Here is a 15,472-nt window from a genome sequence, read left to right as displayed (position 1 = left end):
TTCGGCGATCTTGAAAAGTTCACATTATGCTTGTTTTCATCAGTGATAAGTTTAAGTACGCAAAGACGATAATTATTCTAAGTGTCACGGTATTTTTTATAAATACATTTTAAATCAACGTAATAGTAGCCAACTCCGCTGGATATTGAATAAGAGACAGTCTTGGCGCTCCATACATCGTTTTCTGTTTGATATCTGTCCAGGGTGTGGCCGAAGAGACAGCAAGACACGAAGTGACCAGTAGACTCATCTACTGTCAGGTCATAGACGTTTATACACATTCGTAGTGTATTAACCACATCTGGCTTGACGGCGACGCTCACAGACGATGAACATCTTATTACGTGTTGGATCTACATCACCCCAAAAGCCAAGTATGTCTGGATTATTCTTGTAATCACGGGTTATCATGAACCCATAATCCTGTTCACCTTGCCATTTCTCATCATCTGGTTGGTCTGGCTCCCATTTCCGATATTCAGTCGGATATTTACCGTCCTCGTTGCAGTTCCATTCACCTTCAACTTCAGCATCATTACAATTGATCCAAACACCTTTTAGATCTCCATGGTGCTGAAATGAACTAAATATGTATTTATTTTCCCAATCTGAGCTTGGTAGCATTATAGATGCGTTGTTACGATCACACTGCATCACGGCAGTGGACCAGTCGCCCTCCATGGATCCATCCAGACCCAAGTAGCAAGACTCAGCATAAGGCACCCATCCATAAGGGCACCCTCTCGCTGCAAACACACCCTTGGTTACCATGACGATAACTGACAGAGCAACAACTGCTGTAGAAATCATCATCAAATGCAAAGATCACTCTAAATAATTAAACAGTTTCAGGTTTCTCGAAGGTATTTGGTGATTTGAGTGATCTTTGATAGGGTGCGGTGCAAGCAATCGTCAGCAGTACACAAGTGACGCAGTATAAACGGATACTCGTCTTTAAAAAGTGCCGACAATTAACTAAGGAGAAACTGAATTAGTACACGAAATGTTGCGTGAAGTAGAATTGTCGGTTCATTTAGCCGTTACCTGGTTACGTTCAAGCCTGCGTTGTTATTTCGTACCGCCATGACGATACGAGCAGTAAAAACTTCGATTAAAATGTTGCACGAGCAACGTTTGTCTTGCAGTAACCAAAACCACCAAGGTTATATGCGATCTTTTCAGACTTGATGAAGCATGTATACACAATTTGATACGTTGACAAAGAAACTGTGGCGTAGGCAATTTACTCTACGAAGTGACTAGTGGTTTGCCGCCATGATTGTTGACACAGTTTGCTCTGGTTTTAGAACGACAATTCCTGAAGGTCTAACAGTTTTTCACCGATTAACCATCTTAACAGTTTAAATCATTTGAAATGACTATACTACGCCTATGTAGCGCTTAGCTGGTGCGGTTTCAAAAAAGGCATAAATAATAATAAGGTTCATCTTTGGAAACAAACAATGGTAAAGTAGTCGCGACTCTATCCGCTCCCATGAGTGTCAAGATATTCACTACAACTCAAAAACAATGAACACAAAATACACAGTCTACGTTAACATTATTATTTTTTTTCTTTCTTTTTTCGTGCGAATCTTCTGAATTACAGTGTAATAAAGGTTGTCAACATTTACTTGATGTCAAAGTGCATTGATAGACCAGGCCAAGTCTCGCGGACATTCAACAAGTTTTCGAGAACCGTGTGTTCCCACTTACGGCCCTTTTCGAAACCACACCTGCCATCGGCTTTGGATTCGGCTCATTGGGCTAGCTTGGCCCTGCGGTTGTTTTGACAATTGCGCGTGCTTTGCGTATGTGCTTAGGTCTTCAGACGAGAGGATGGAGCCTGAAGCCGAATCCAAAGCCGAAGCCGTTGTCTCGAAAAGGGCAAACGTTGCCTTTACGTGTAAAGGAGAAAACAAACATCGCGCACCTTGGTGCAACCCAGCTTTTGAAAAATAGGATATCGGTGAGTTCACATAGTGTTTTTTTTTCATGTTTTTATATTCATAAATACCTCAGACAGTTTCTCTACTCCTATTGGTGGAGAGCGCGTCACGTGGGGGTGTTTAAACGGTTGATAATGACCTGTGTTTATAACCGGCTGGCTTCCGCGTGTCAGGCGCGCAAGATGATCACGCGGAACGCGCATTTCATAGATATAAAACAGCACGTAATATATTTATAAGCGCGCGCGCGTAATCTATTTCTAAGCGCGCGTGCGCATACACACAACCCACGCGCAACACACTGTTCACAAAGTATCTGAAAAAAAAATTCAAACCGCGAACTTTCAACTTTCAAAGTGTCTGTAATTGTATTTTTCGTTTTTTAACAAAAGGGCATTTATAAATGGGAATAAAAGAGACCTTGTCGGGTCGTTGAGCCGTGATCAAGTTCTACCCTGCCGGCTTTAAACGGCCGTGTAAGAACTCGTCGCTACCCTTTTATTCCCTTATTTAAAACATTCGGTGTCGTTTATTGTCCATCAAATTGAACATGTGATTTTCCGGCGCGAAATTTTCTTGGTAAAAAGTACACAATTATAGATAGAGTTTAAAAATTCTAGTTAGCAATATATTGCATTTTATGTCAGGTTTGAGGCTCATGTGTTAAACCAACAAACCCGCCCTCCTTTTCTCTTGGTTTGAGCAGCAAAGGAGAACAAAATAGAGAGGTTTCGCAGAGTCACCGATACCGTGACGCGAACGGATACGTCATAATACGTCATCACTTTTTGCGGTCCACGCGAGTATAACCGTTGTACACAAGTAAGAATAGTCGTCCGAAACGGGTACGGGAGCTCATACACGTACGTTACAAACGGATGCTGATTTTCGTTGTATTTTTGCCCTAGATTAACAACATTTTGCCCGATTTTACTGTTCAATGTGTCTAGATAGAACTGTTTTAGTCATTTGTAAGCAAAAACAAAACAAACAAAAATGCAGCGTAAACAGGATCTCTATTTTTGTCATGCTTGCTGGAAACTTTCTTTACACGCGTTTAACATATGAGTCTGAAAACGAACAGTTGAACAAAAATACTATTCAATCAAACTCTCCAACGTAACAAGAAAAGTACAGAATGTTTTTGGATTTGTTTTGCTCGTAAAACCTTTGCCAAAGTGTATATAGGGGGTCCTGTACGTTGTCCTAGGCCTGACGTATGTATCTATGACTGCGAAACAAAATTTGACACGCATCCAACGTGAACGGTTACGGTTATCGTATATCCTTCTCCACTTTTCGGCTGGGTTTGATGAATAAGGAGTACAAAAAACTACAACATTTACTTAAATTAATCACCACTTGCACCACAATTTAGCTTTGCTTTTTGAAAGCTTTCCCAACAATGCAGCATACATTGTAAACAAAAAGTTGTGCGTAACTATGTGTTACTATGATGCAATAACAGTTTAAAACAACATGTAGTCTTGCAGTTAACTGTCTAAATCTAAAGACTTTTAAATTTGTTCCTCAAAACGCGCGCGATCTTTACTTTGATCTTTAAGCAGTTTTTTATGAAGAATTAATTTTCGTTCACAGCTCCAGGAAAAGATGATATAATGTTTTACAAACAAAAAAGATAAACTTAAAAGTGTAGTTAAACTGAAACTGTAAATAATTAGAAATACTTGTTTTGTTATTTTCTTTGCAATTATGCACACTATTTCTTGAATGGATTAGATAAAAGTCATGATGAAACTAGCGTGTTGGTCTTTAAAAATTTAAAATAAATGCTCCATCTGGCGCGAAGCTGAAATGTTCAAGGCGAACAAAGTTGATGCTTCACCACAGTCTGTACTTGCAACAGGTCTGTTCGCTTTCCCTTTATTTCTTCTCACGTAGAAAGAAAGGCATTAACTTTTCGTTAACTGTCACACTATAGATGTAGTTCTATCTGGAGGGGGGGGGGGTGCTTTGATTATTACTTGGCTTTGCATTTTATGCTGTGTCAACTTCCGTGTTCGGCGATCTTGAAAAGTTCACATCTTGCTCGTTTTCATCAGTGATAAGTTGTAAACACTAACAAGATAATTATCACACAGTACTTTTTTAAGAGAATTTAAAATACAAAAAGTAGCAGCCAACCTCGCTCGATGTTGAATGAGAGATAGTTTTGGAGCTCCATACATCGTCGTCTGCTGGCGGCTACTGTGTCTGTTGGATATCTGTCCAGGGTGTGGCCGAACAGCCAGCGATACACGAAGTGAGTAGTAGACTCGTCTACTGTCAGTCCATAGACGTTATACGATCGTAGTGTGATTAACCACATCTAGCTTGACGGCGACGCTCACAGACGATGAAATTAGCGCGACGCCTGTCTGCATCACCCCAATAGCCAAGTACGTCTGGGTTATTCTTGTAATCACGGGTTATCATGAAGCCATAATCCTGATCATAAGGCCACTTCTCATCATCTGGTTGGTCTGGCTCCCACGTCCGATATTCAGTCGAATATTTATCGTCCTTGTAGCAGTTCCATTTACCTTGAACTTCAGCATCATCACAATTGATCCAAACACCGAAAGAATCTCCATGGTGCTGAAATGAACTAAATATGAATTTATTTTCCCAATCTGAGGTCGGGACCATTATAGATGCGTTGTTACGATCACACTGCATCACGGCAGTGGACCAGTGGCCCTCCATGGGTCCATCCAGACCCAAGTAGTAAGACTCAGCATAAGGCACCCATCCATAAGGGCACCCTCTCGCTGCAAACACACCATTGGTTACCATGATGATAACAGACAGAGCAACGACTGTGTAGAAATCATCATCAAATGCAATGATCCCTCTCAATAATTTAACAGTTTCAGGTTTCTCGAAGGTATTTGGTGATTTGAGTGATCTTAGATAGGGTGCGGTGCGAGCAATCGTCAGCAGTAATACAAGTGACGCAGTATAAACGGATACTCGTCTTTAAAAGGGTCGACAATTAAGGAGAAATTGAATTAAAACACGTATTGTTGCGTAAAGCAGAATGAATAGTTAATTTTGTCATTACCTGGGTACGGTCAAACACTGGGATATTTCTTAAGGCCATGATGATATACAGGCAGTGAAAATAATCAATTACAATTTTGCACGAGAAAAATTAGTCGTGCATTAACCTAAACCACCAAGGTTATACGTGATCTTGTTAGATTTTATGATGCATGCAAAATTTGATTATATTGCCAAAAAGAAACTTTGGCGTAGGAAACTACTCCTAGAGTGTTGAAGTGACCCGTGGTTTTCCGCCATGTTTGTTGACACAATTTGATCTGTTTTTAGAACGACAATTCCTGAAGGTCTAACATTTTTCCACCGATTAAACATTAATAGTTATAGCAAAATTAATTCATTTGAAATGACTTATACTACGCCTACGTAGTGCTTAGCTGTTTCTCAAAAGGCCTATTTATTTTATAAACGGCTCATTTTATGAAAAGAACAATGGTAAACGTATAGTCGCGACTCTATCCGCTCCCATGAGTGTCAAGATATTCATTAAAACTCAAAAACATTGAACACAAAATACACAGTCTACATTACATTACACTTTATTCCTTTTGTGCGAATCTCACACAGTTCAATAAGGTTGTCAACATTTACTTGATTTTACAGTGCGTTGCCCGACCATGCCAAGTCTCGTTGTGTTCAACAAGTTTTCGAGAACCGTGTGTTCCCACTTACGGCCCTTTTTGAAACCACGGTTTCGGATTTGGATTTGGCTCAGGCTAGCTTGGCCCAGCAGTCGTTTTGACGATATTGTGAATGCTTTGCGTAAGTGCTCAAGGCTTCAGACGAGAGGACGGAGCCTGAGGCCGAATCCAAAGCCGACGCCGTGGTCTCGAAAGGGGCCAACTTATACGTTGCCTTTACGTGTAAAGGAAAAACCTCGCTCACCTTGGTGTGACCCAACTTTTGAAAACAGGCGAGAATTGCATTGTCTAGTAATACAAAAGATATCGGTGAAGTCACAGAGTGTTTTTACCATTATTTTTTATATACAACACATTCTGTATCGTTACTCTCTATCAAATTGAACATGGGGTTTTCCGGCGCGAAATTTTCTGGTAAAAGTACACAATAATAGATAGGGTTTTAAAATTCTAGTTAGCAAATTCATGTGACAAACGAATTTACCCCGTCCTCCTTTTCTCTTGGTTTGAGCAGCAAAACAAAAGATAATATTGTGCACTATTCGGCTGGGTATGAGCAACAAAGGTTATACAAATTGAACCCCTCCTTATTTCGGCTGAGTTTGGTGAAAATGAGACACTAGACATATTCCCCTTTCTTTTCGGCTGGGTTGGATGCTGAATAAGGAATGCACAAATCTACAACATTTACTTGAATTTACCACAACTCGAACTACAATATTTGAACTTTTCTTTTTTAGTCAGCTTTCCGTACACAGCAGCATACATTGTGAATAAAAAGAGGCGCGTATACTATGTGCGAAACTAGAACAATAGTGTGGAACAAATGAAATATTGCTAACCAAAATGTCCAAATCCAAAGACTTTTCAATATATTTTTCAAAAGTGCACGCAAACTTTTCTTTGTTCATCTAGCAGTGATTTGTGAAGAAAACGTTCGTGTGCACAGCTCAAAAATGAAAAAACTAAAAAAAGTGAAGTTTAAATACAACTTGTTATTAATTAGAAATAATGTTTCGTTAAATTCTGTGCGTAAACTCATCTTAAATACGCCTTTCTAAATATTTATGCCTGACGTCATAATTCTTACCCGAAATGAGGCTATGGGCGCACGTTCCCCATCACTTGCAGTGGCTGCGCCCATCGCCTCGTTTTGGATTGCCATTGTGACGTTACTCGTGCATAAATACTAAGAAAGGCGTATGGATTTGATAACTGTCAGTATGACACTAACGTGAAGATCTTAAACAGCAAAACAAGGACTGGCGCGAAGTTGAAATGTTCAGGGCGAGCAATGTTGATGTTTCACCACAGTCTGTACTTGCAACAGGTCTGTTCGCTTTTCCTTCATTTCTTATCACGAAGAAAGACAGGACATTAACTCTTGCTAAGAAGCAAAACGTTTTCGTTAAATATTCCATTATAAATGTAGTTCTTAGGGGGGGGGGGTTGATGCCTCGATTGTTACTTGGCTTTCCATATGTTGTTTCAACTTACAGTGTTCCGCGATCTTGACAAGTTCAGACCTTGCTTGTATTCATCAGTGATAATATTTACCGACACAAAGACAATAATTATTCTATGTGTCACCGTACTTTTTAAAGAAGCATGTAAAATCAAAATACTGTAGTGCCTGTTGGATATCTGTCTAAGGTGTGGCCGAAGAAACAGCGAGACACGAAGTGACCAGTAGACTCATCTACTGTCAGGCAATAGGCGTTTCACAATCATAGTGGATTAACCACATCTAGCTTGACGGGGACGCTCACAGACGATGAACATTTCATGTGTTGCCTGCACATCACCCCAATAGCCAAGTACGTCTGGATTCTTCTTCAAGTAAACACGGGTTATCATGAAGCCATAATCCTGATCACCTAAATGTTTCTCATCATCTGGTTGGTTTGGCTCCCACTTCCGATATTCAGTCGGTTTACCATCCTCGTTGCAGTTCCATTCACCTTCAACTTCAGCATCATTACAATTGATCCAAACGCCGTCTAATTGATTTACATTGTGCTGAAATGAAGTAAATATGAATTTATTTTCCCAATCTGAGCTCGGGGCCATTATAGATGCGTTGTTACGATCACACTGCATCACGGCAGTGGACCAGTGGCCCTCCATGGATCCATCCAGACCCAAGTAGCAAGACTCAGCATAAGGCACCCATCCATAAGGGCACCCTCTCGCTGCAAACACACCATTGGTTACCATGATGATAACAAATTGAGTAACAACTGCAGTTGAAATCATGACATCAGCTGCAATGAGCTCCTTAATTGTTACTTTGAAAACTTTGAGATTTGTAAAAATGTAAGTTGAGGGATCTTTGATATGGAGTGGTGCGAGCAAAAGTCAGTAATGAGCAATTGTTGAAGCGGCGCAGTATATGTCTACGAATAATTGTGTGAAGCGGAATATTTGTTGTTCAGTCGTTACCAGGAAACTGTCAAACCTGGTTATTATTAGCAACTCATAAATCTACGATGACGAAAGACAGGAAGTCCATTAACAAACAATTTTGCACCAGCGAAGAAATTATTAAACCCATTAAACCACGCGACAACCAACCACTGTGAGGCAGTTCTTTTCAGGTTAAATGACGTATGAACAATTGGATACGTTTTCCAGGACAAATTGACGTAGGAACTACTCGAGGGAGACATTAATGTTTTGTTGCCAATTATTTTGTTTGAAACAATTTTATCTGACCTGGGATTGGAAGGTATAACAGTATATCGAACTCCCCTGTTTTTTAAATGTTGTTTTTTTTGGTAAGTTGAATTATCTTTGAAATGTTGGGATGCGGGCAAAGTAAGAAATACGCAAACTTGGGCCGCAGTATCTACGTATATTATTATGTTGACGACAAAATAAGAAATACATTTAATGAAGGAACTCATCGTTGCGTGAAGCTGACTCTTTGGTTGTTTATTAGTCGCAATACCTGGATGCAGCCAAACCTGGTTATTGTTAACACTTCATACGCCCAGGATGAAAAAAGACAGTGAGTCCATCAAATTAATGACAATTCTGCCCGCGACAACCAACCACTGAGGCATTTTTTGTGTTCGTTTGAGATTAAATGACGCACAACAAATTGTGTTTAACAAAAACGGCGACGTATGAAATTACTCCAGGGAGAAAAATTTATGACCAATATTTGCATATGATGGCAATTCTGTTTGACACAATGTATAATACCTTCCCCTTATAAATAATAGCAAATACACATCATTTGAAGAGACTACGGTACGCCTTCACGGTCTGAACGACGGTGTCCGCCATTTTGAACGCTGACTTTGGAAGGTTTTTAGGCAATCACTCCCAGCTGGTAACCAAACTAAGTAAAGCCAGACAGAATACGTGGAGTGCAGTGCACCCGATGGTCTACTCTCATCATGATCAAGATCAGCTTAAAGATACTATGTCAGATTTTTGGTTTAAAATTCAATAAGTATTTTGATTGGGGTCGAGAAAAAGTTACAAGCTTTCATTTGAGCCATTGCTCGAAAAAGTCCGCCAATTATTAGTAGCAGTGAAATAAAGTGCTCAAAATTATTTTGTGTCGGGATCCCGACAATATATATCACGTGACCAATTCTTATGAGAAACGTTTTAAATTTTTGTCATGGTTCCTGGCCATTCAAAGTAAAAGTTAAACTTTTTTTCGTTAGAGCGGGTGATACTCTTTGAAATACCATTCACTCAAAAAAAATCTATTTTTCAATGTTTGGGGCAAAAAAACTGACATGGCATCTTTAATAACGACAGGCACTGGTATAGGGAGCGCCCTTTTAGTGATTCCTTGTTCTTTTGAAGTGCACCCCACTATTGGAGTTTGTATGTATAGCATACAGTGCAAAATGCTTAAATGTTCACGATTATCCCAAACATACTTTAAAGTCCCACATCTTTTTGTAGTAAAGGTGAAATCTTTGCACTTTTCTCTGCTCAATTTGATACCGACGAGTTATTCTCCTTTCAAATAAAAACACACCTACAACACGTGTTATCTTCCAAAGTGTCCGAGCATCAATCTTGAAAAATGTCCCTAAACCTCTCGGCAAATAGGACCATTTATTTCAGGGACTGTGTCATTAAAAATACTTGAAGCTTGAAGTCAACAATAGGGCAACTTTTTTTTACACTGTATCCCTTGGTTTGGGCTATCAGATCTCTCTGGAATAGATAATGTTGCCGTTTTAATAATGGTATTAATAATGGAGTCTTATACAGCGCCCCGGTATCCGCCACAAAAGAGGCGCTCATGGCGCGCTCTCGTGATACAAAAAAAAAATTCAAAAGAAAGAAACAAAAGAATTATGATGAGAGTAGCTGGTGCCAAATAAAAGCAATACAATTCATCGCAAGACAAATTGTCAGTATCACCATAGTGATTTACATTCTCTCTTTTTGGTGTTCATAGTGAGCATGGCCTTTTTTAAAAGTTCTACTTTCAGTGCACCCTCTTCAGTTTTCCGAAAAATGGCCGTCTTAGAATAGTACCAATTGGCACTGGTCTTACTAGCCTGAACATCTGACGTCACACTTCAAGGCTCGTGAATTACGTCATATCCTGACGATCACGTGGTTTGGATGTACCGTTGATCTTTCATTCACTTCGCAGACAAATCATACGTACCAATTTCATTATTATAGACATTCATGCGCTATAATACATGTACGTTGTATCCAATGACATCTTTGCATGGTTCTGTAAAGCAAATACTTGTCATTATCATTTAAAATTCGGCGTTATCATTTGGTGTGCTTTGAAGTGCTGAACGACTATGTCACCTACACATACCAAAGTGCGTTTTAGCGATCGTCACATACAGCAACTGCTTTGGGCTGAACTTGCCATTGTGTTATCACTGTAGCCATTAAAAAGAAACGGTTATTGGTCACGCTCGCCATTAGCGTATTGTTCTATAGCTTCGAAAAGTTGATAGCTCTATGCGAAAACCTACCCCAGCAGTTATCTATAGAAGGATATTTTTAGAAAAGGGAAATAATTTAAAAGACAAATTATAAAAGGGGAGGGGGGTAGGGGGGGGGGGGTTAGGTTGTAGTTAGTATGTTAAGCCGGCAACAAAGTACTTAACTTCCTCTTTTAGAAAAATAAAAATGTAAAAGCACGACTCATCAGGTGCAGTATGCTTTGAGGAAGGGCAGGTTTCGTCTCAGTGAGACTGCACGACCTGCCTGTTAAGTATTTTATAATAAATTTACTAGGTATGGAGGGGGTAGGGTTGGGATAAACTGTTGTTAAGTGAACATTAATTGTGAAAAACACAACGAACGCCAACAAATAATGAGAGACATCGTTGTCATTGGTCTCCAGAAATGCGTACTGGTGTGGCTGGAGATTATGTGGTCCCCTCATACGGCAAACTGTGTACAAAGTTATGTCTTTTCCGCGTAATATCTTAGAAGTAAAAAAAAATGGGTGTTTCACTAATTATTGTACACACATAGATAAGTAAAAACTTTAAAAAACATAATTATTAGCAAATTGCCTACTGGCATTATATAACGCACCACAAACAGTTATTTTTTTAAAGGGAAGGTACATGTTTGGTAATTACTCAAAACAATTATTCACTTAAAACATGACTTGGTAACGATCATTGGAGAGCTGCCCCCCCCCCCCCCCACTCCCTCTGAAGTAACGTGGTTTTTGAGAAAGAGGTAACTTCTCATCACTAAAATAATAAAATACTTCCAGCTAAAGAAGTCTTTTATTCCTAATCTGAAAGCACACAAATTCGTCCAACAAGGGCGTTTTTTCTTTCACCATTTCGATGACAGATTGAGCCCAAATTTTCACAGGCTTGTTATTTTATGCATATGATGGGATACACCCAGTGAGAAGACTGGTGACAATTACCAATTGTGTACCTTTCCTTTAACAGTGGCCCGTAGGCCAAATGCCACTGAAAACTCCTGAGGACTGGTAAAAATTCACTCCATGTGGACCCGCTGGCTTGTTCAAACGTGTACAATTCTACATAGCCTTTTAAGTCTTTACTCACGTTGTCAAAGTAGCAATCTACACCATTAGGTGCAGCTTTCTTCAGAGTCGCGTCCAGATCGACTTTCTTGTAGTTGAATGCTTCATCGAAGCCAAGTTCCTTTATCCACGCTACCTTTTCATCAGAACCAGCGAAACCGATAACTCTACAGCCCTGTTAAAAAAACCGTAATCGTGCTCAGTTCAATGGGGGACACAGTTGGCCAAATTTGAATCTTAGAAGATTTACTGCAGCAACAGATTGGAGTTTTCATCTTCCACTTTATGGACACTTATTCCTATCGCTTCAGATTTTCTTCGACATCTCAAAACGTGACCACCACTTTCTACAGATATAAAGGATTAACACATTCGAACATCAAAGGTATACTTTGCCTTTTAAAGTAACTTACTTTTATTTTAGCGATCTGTCCCACGATAGAGCCCACTGCACCAGCCGCACCACTGACTACAACAACGTCCCCTGCTTTGGCTTCGCAGACATCCACAATGCCATAGTTTGCTGCCATCCTGATCAACAGAGAACACACTTTTTAACAATCTAGTTTAACCATCTTTAAAATTCACATCCATCCTCAGGCAGTTTCGCTGTTCCTATATTGGTGGAGAGCGCATCACGTTGGGGGTGTTTAAACGGTTGATAATTATCAGCTCAGCTGGAGCTGTTTATAACCGGTTGTTTTCGGATACGTTAAGATGGATATACGTGCACGAATGCATATCCGAAAACTGTCTCAGTCATAAAAATGCAACACACGTACAGAGCTCAAGGACGGCTCGGGCCTTTATCGCACGGCCACGACACTGCCGGTTTTAAACGGCAGTTTAAGAACTCGTCGCTGTATACCCTTTTATTTCCATTAAGACTTCGTATAGTCGAGTGCACATTAATTGGAACAGCTTTGGACACAACAGGTCCCCACATTGATTGATATACAAAACATGTACTTATTGATGATACAAAGTCTATTTTAATTTTTTTTTTTTCTTTCGGAACTCGCACCTTGTAGTCTATACTTCATTAATTAAAGTAAAAGGTTCTCGACCAGCCGTAAAAACAATGTACGAGTTTGTAGTGTGTGGCAATCGGGGTAATACGAAAAGGGACAACGTGGTGGATTCGAGCATAGTGTTCTATCTATAACTCTGTTTTGCACACAACTTTACCAACTTTATAACGGGTATTGTTTTTAGGATAATAGTCATTATAGCCATTTTAAAAGCTGTATTAGTGAACATAATATTCATATTGTTTTAATCGATAACTGTGTTTTGCATATATATACCAACTCTTCATCGAGTATTGTTGTGATGATACTAAGGTCACTTCATAGCCATTAAACAGAAAAAATCTTAATCAGTTCAAAACTTTGTTTTTTAAAACTCACCCCGGCATTCCCAACACACCCAGAGCGAAAGAGAGTGGGACGCCCTCTGGATAAGGCGGGATCTTAGTAAGATCCGACCCATCAGACACCAAGTGTGACACCCAGCCACATGATACCAGCACGTTGGTACCCACGGGAAAAGTTGGATTCTTGCTTTCGATGACCCTGAAAATAAATCAAGTATTTTTTATTAAAATTCATAATAAGCTCATTCAATAAAAAAACTATGAAACAACACCAACAGCAACAGTAACAGCAACATTACCATCAACAGCAGCAGCAGCAGTAACAACATCAAATCAGCAGCAGCAGCAGCAACATGATCAACATCAGCATCAGTAACATTATATCAACAGTAAAAGTAACAGTAACAGTAACAGTAACGGTTACACTAAGATTAAGGGTAACAGTAACATTAACAGTAACAGTAATGATTACAGTAACGATAACGGTAACGGTAACGGTAACAGTAACAGTAACAGTAACAGTGACAGTGACAGTGACAGTGACAGTAACAATAACAGTAACAGTAATAGTAATAGTTTTTCTGTCCGAGTGACAGGAGTTCAACTATGAGCGTTGTATTTATATACATCTGGTGTTGGTTTTAAAGGGGAGGTTGTGCATGCATAAGTATGGATATATGAACTTAGAAAATATAGAGGCATTGCTTTGCAACAGACATGCAACACTGGGCACAATTTCATAAAACTACTTAAGCAGAGCATACTGCTTAATATTTGTTCCTATAAGCAGAAATGAGTAGGATACCGTTTCACAAAAAAAAACATTTTGGTTTTTTTTCCGGCAATGCCGACCAGGTGCTGCTGAATGCAGAAAAACACTTTTTTAAATGTACCAACTCACGACTTGGACGTACATATACTTTGCACGTGTGTTTACTATACGCATTGCAGGCAAAGTCTGCCTCGATTGACGTCACAAAAGGGGTAGGCGGAGTCAGCCCCCCAAACAACTTTATATATTTTTTTTAACATATAAATCGTGACAAGCAGTTACTAAACAAAAAAATTAATGTTCGTAAGCATATACTCTTATGTTTGAAAAAACTTTAAGCAGAGCATACTGCTTAACATTTGTTCCTAAGCAGAAATGAGTAGGATACCAGTCATAAACTATACACGTGACATGACAGTTTGGCTTGTAACCTTATTCTGGTAAGCACAATTTTGCTGTGCTTAGCAACCTTTTGTGCTTAAACAGCTCTTTGAAATTGGGCCTAGATTAGAGTGAGATGGAGAATTGGTAATGAGGCAGTAGAGTAAAATAGGCTAGAAGTAAGAATATGTTAATCACTCTTAAAATGAATGACATGAATCAACTTTAGACCAGAAGCCTAAACACAAGCTTTCGATAATATCTTTCTCGTAGAAATCATGACGTCAGATGCTACGATCTCTTTTAACAATTAAAAACTGTCGAAATCTTGAAGGATTTTTCTGGGTTGAACAAAGAATTGACTAGAGTGGGATTCGAACCAACGATCTCCGGATTAACGTGCCAAATTTCTTGAAGGTGATTTAAAGGTATGGTGCAGTGCTGGTAATCGTCAGCAGTGATGCACATTTTGTGACACAGCACCGACTTCAATTTTATTTCTGCGGTGCCGCATGATTATGGTCCAAACAGCAGGATTGCATTTTGATGCAAGTAATCCATGCATTGTAACGGAACGACGAAATTTTGGCTCATTTGGTCGTTGCTGGGATACATTCAAATCTTATTGTTATCATTTCGTCCAGCCAAGATGATAGCAGGCAGTGAGACCAAATATAACATTAATACCAAAACACAACCTTCCTCACAGTTCACTTGTGTTCATTCTGACTGCGTCTTTAGATTGTTAAGGTTTAGCAAACCATATCATTGTAATTCACACCAACGAATTATTTTAGTCAGGCCTAATAAACCGGGAGATAACCAAACCACTGAGGCGATCGGTCTTCTTTTCAGGTTTTATGAAGCTTACACAATTGAGTGGTCGAAGAAACCGGTGGCATAGGAAACTACTCAAGGGAGATAAATTGACCTGTGTTTTGTATCCAGCCAGTTGATTTGACTTAATATATTATTTGTACCTGTATTGAGAGCGGCTATTTACAAAGGCTATACAGTTTCCCATTGAAACTCAATGTAAAACACATACTACCAAATACGGATCCGCCATTTTGACTGTTGATTTCGTTACTACCCAAGGTTCGAAGGCAATCACGCCAAGCTAGGACCGAGCTAAGTGAAAGGTCATACGTTAGTGTAGTGCATCCGATGGTCCCATGTCATTATCCATCATGATCCCGTGGTCAGCCTAACGGCATGCACTGGTAATGTGAGCGCCCTCTATTGCTTGAGCGTTCGTTTGCACAGCATGTG

The 15,472-nt window shown here is 39.5% G+C and overlaps 4 protein-coding genes across 4 annotated transcripts; all 4 read right to left on the bottom strand.

Moving 5' to 3' along the window:
- Positions 1–291: 291 nt before the first annotated feature.
- Positions 292–771, bottom strand: LOC139945385 (asialoglycoprotein receptor 2-like). Its single transcript, XM_071942732.1, has one exon. The coding sequence runs from the start codon at positions 769–771 to the stop codon at positions 292–294; it is 480 nt and encodes a 159-aa protein (XP_071798833.1).
- A 3,497-nt stretch (positions 772–4,268) lies between these two features.
- Positions 4,269–5,938, bottom strand: LOC139945384 (asialoglycoprotein receptor 2-like). Its single transcript, XM_071942731.1, has 2 exons — positions 5,898–5,938; positions 4,269–4,926 (listed from the first exon to the last, which is right to left on the bottom strand). The coding sequence occupies exons 1-2, from the start codon at positions 5,936–5,938 to the stop codon at positions 4,269–4,271; spliced, it is 699 nt and encodes a 232-aa protein (XP_071798832.1).
- Positions 5,939–7,390: 1,452 nt separating this feature from the next.
- Positions 7,391–7,870, bottom strand: LOC139945383 (aggrecan core protein-like). The gene has a single exon (XM_071942730.1). The coding sequence runs from the start codon at positions 7,868–7,870 to the stop codon at positions 7,391–7,393; it is 480 nt and encodes a 159-aa protein (XP_071798831.1).
- A 2,934-nt stretch (positions 7,871–10,804) lies between these two features.
- LOC139945381 (prostaglandin reductase 1-like) lies at positions 10,805–15,269 on the bottom strand. The gene is made up of 5 exons (XM_071942729.1): positions 15,259–15,269; positions 13,082–13,246; positions 12,086–12,203; positions 11,695–11,847; positions 10,805–10,864 (listed from the first exon to the last, which is right to left on the bottom strand). Exons 1-5 carry the CDS (start codon positions 15,267–15,269, stop codon positions 10,805–10,807), a joined length of 507 nt encoding a protein of 168 aa, XP_071798830.1.
- Positions 15,270–15,472: the final 203 nt, after the last annotated feature.

Source organism: Asterias amurensis, chromosome 12 (genome assembly GCF_032118995.1).
Source record: "Asterias amurensis chromosome 12, ASM3211899v1".
NCBI lineage: Eukaryota > Metazoa > Echinodermata > Asteroidea > Forcipulatida > Asteriidae > Asterias > Asterias amurensis.
This window is presented reverse-complemented; position numbering and strand designations above follow the sequence as displayed.

Excerpts from the sequence above, each read along its gene's own strand:
- LOC139945385 (XM_071942732.1), bottom strand. The coding sequence starts at position 771 with ATGGTAACCAAGGGTGTGTTTGCAGCGAGAGGGTGCCCTTATGGATGG.
- LOC139945384 (XM_071942731.1), bottom strand. The coding sequence starts at position 5,938 with ATGCAATTCTCGCCTGTTTTCAAAAGTTGGGTCACACCAAG. Across the intron at positions 4,927-5,897 it reads AAAAGTTGGGTCACACCAAG|ACGAGTATCCGTTTATACTG; the intron begins GTGAGCGAGGTT and ends ACCCTTTTAAAG.
- LOC139945383 (XM_071942730.1), bottom strand. The coding sequence starts at position 7,870 with ATGGTAACCAATGGTGTGTTTGCAGCGAGAGGGTGCCCTTATGGATGG.
- LOC139945381 (XM_071942729.1), bottom strand. Across the intron at positions 12,204-13,081 it reads GGTGTGTTGGGAATGCCGGG|GATGGCAGCAAACTATGGCA; the intron begins GTGAGTTTTAAA and ends TCTGTTGATCAG. Across the intron at positions 10,865-11,694 it reads TAGATTGCTACTTTGACAAC|GCAGGTCGTGCAGTCTCACT; the intron begins GTGAGTAAAGAC and ends AATACTTAACAG.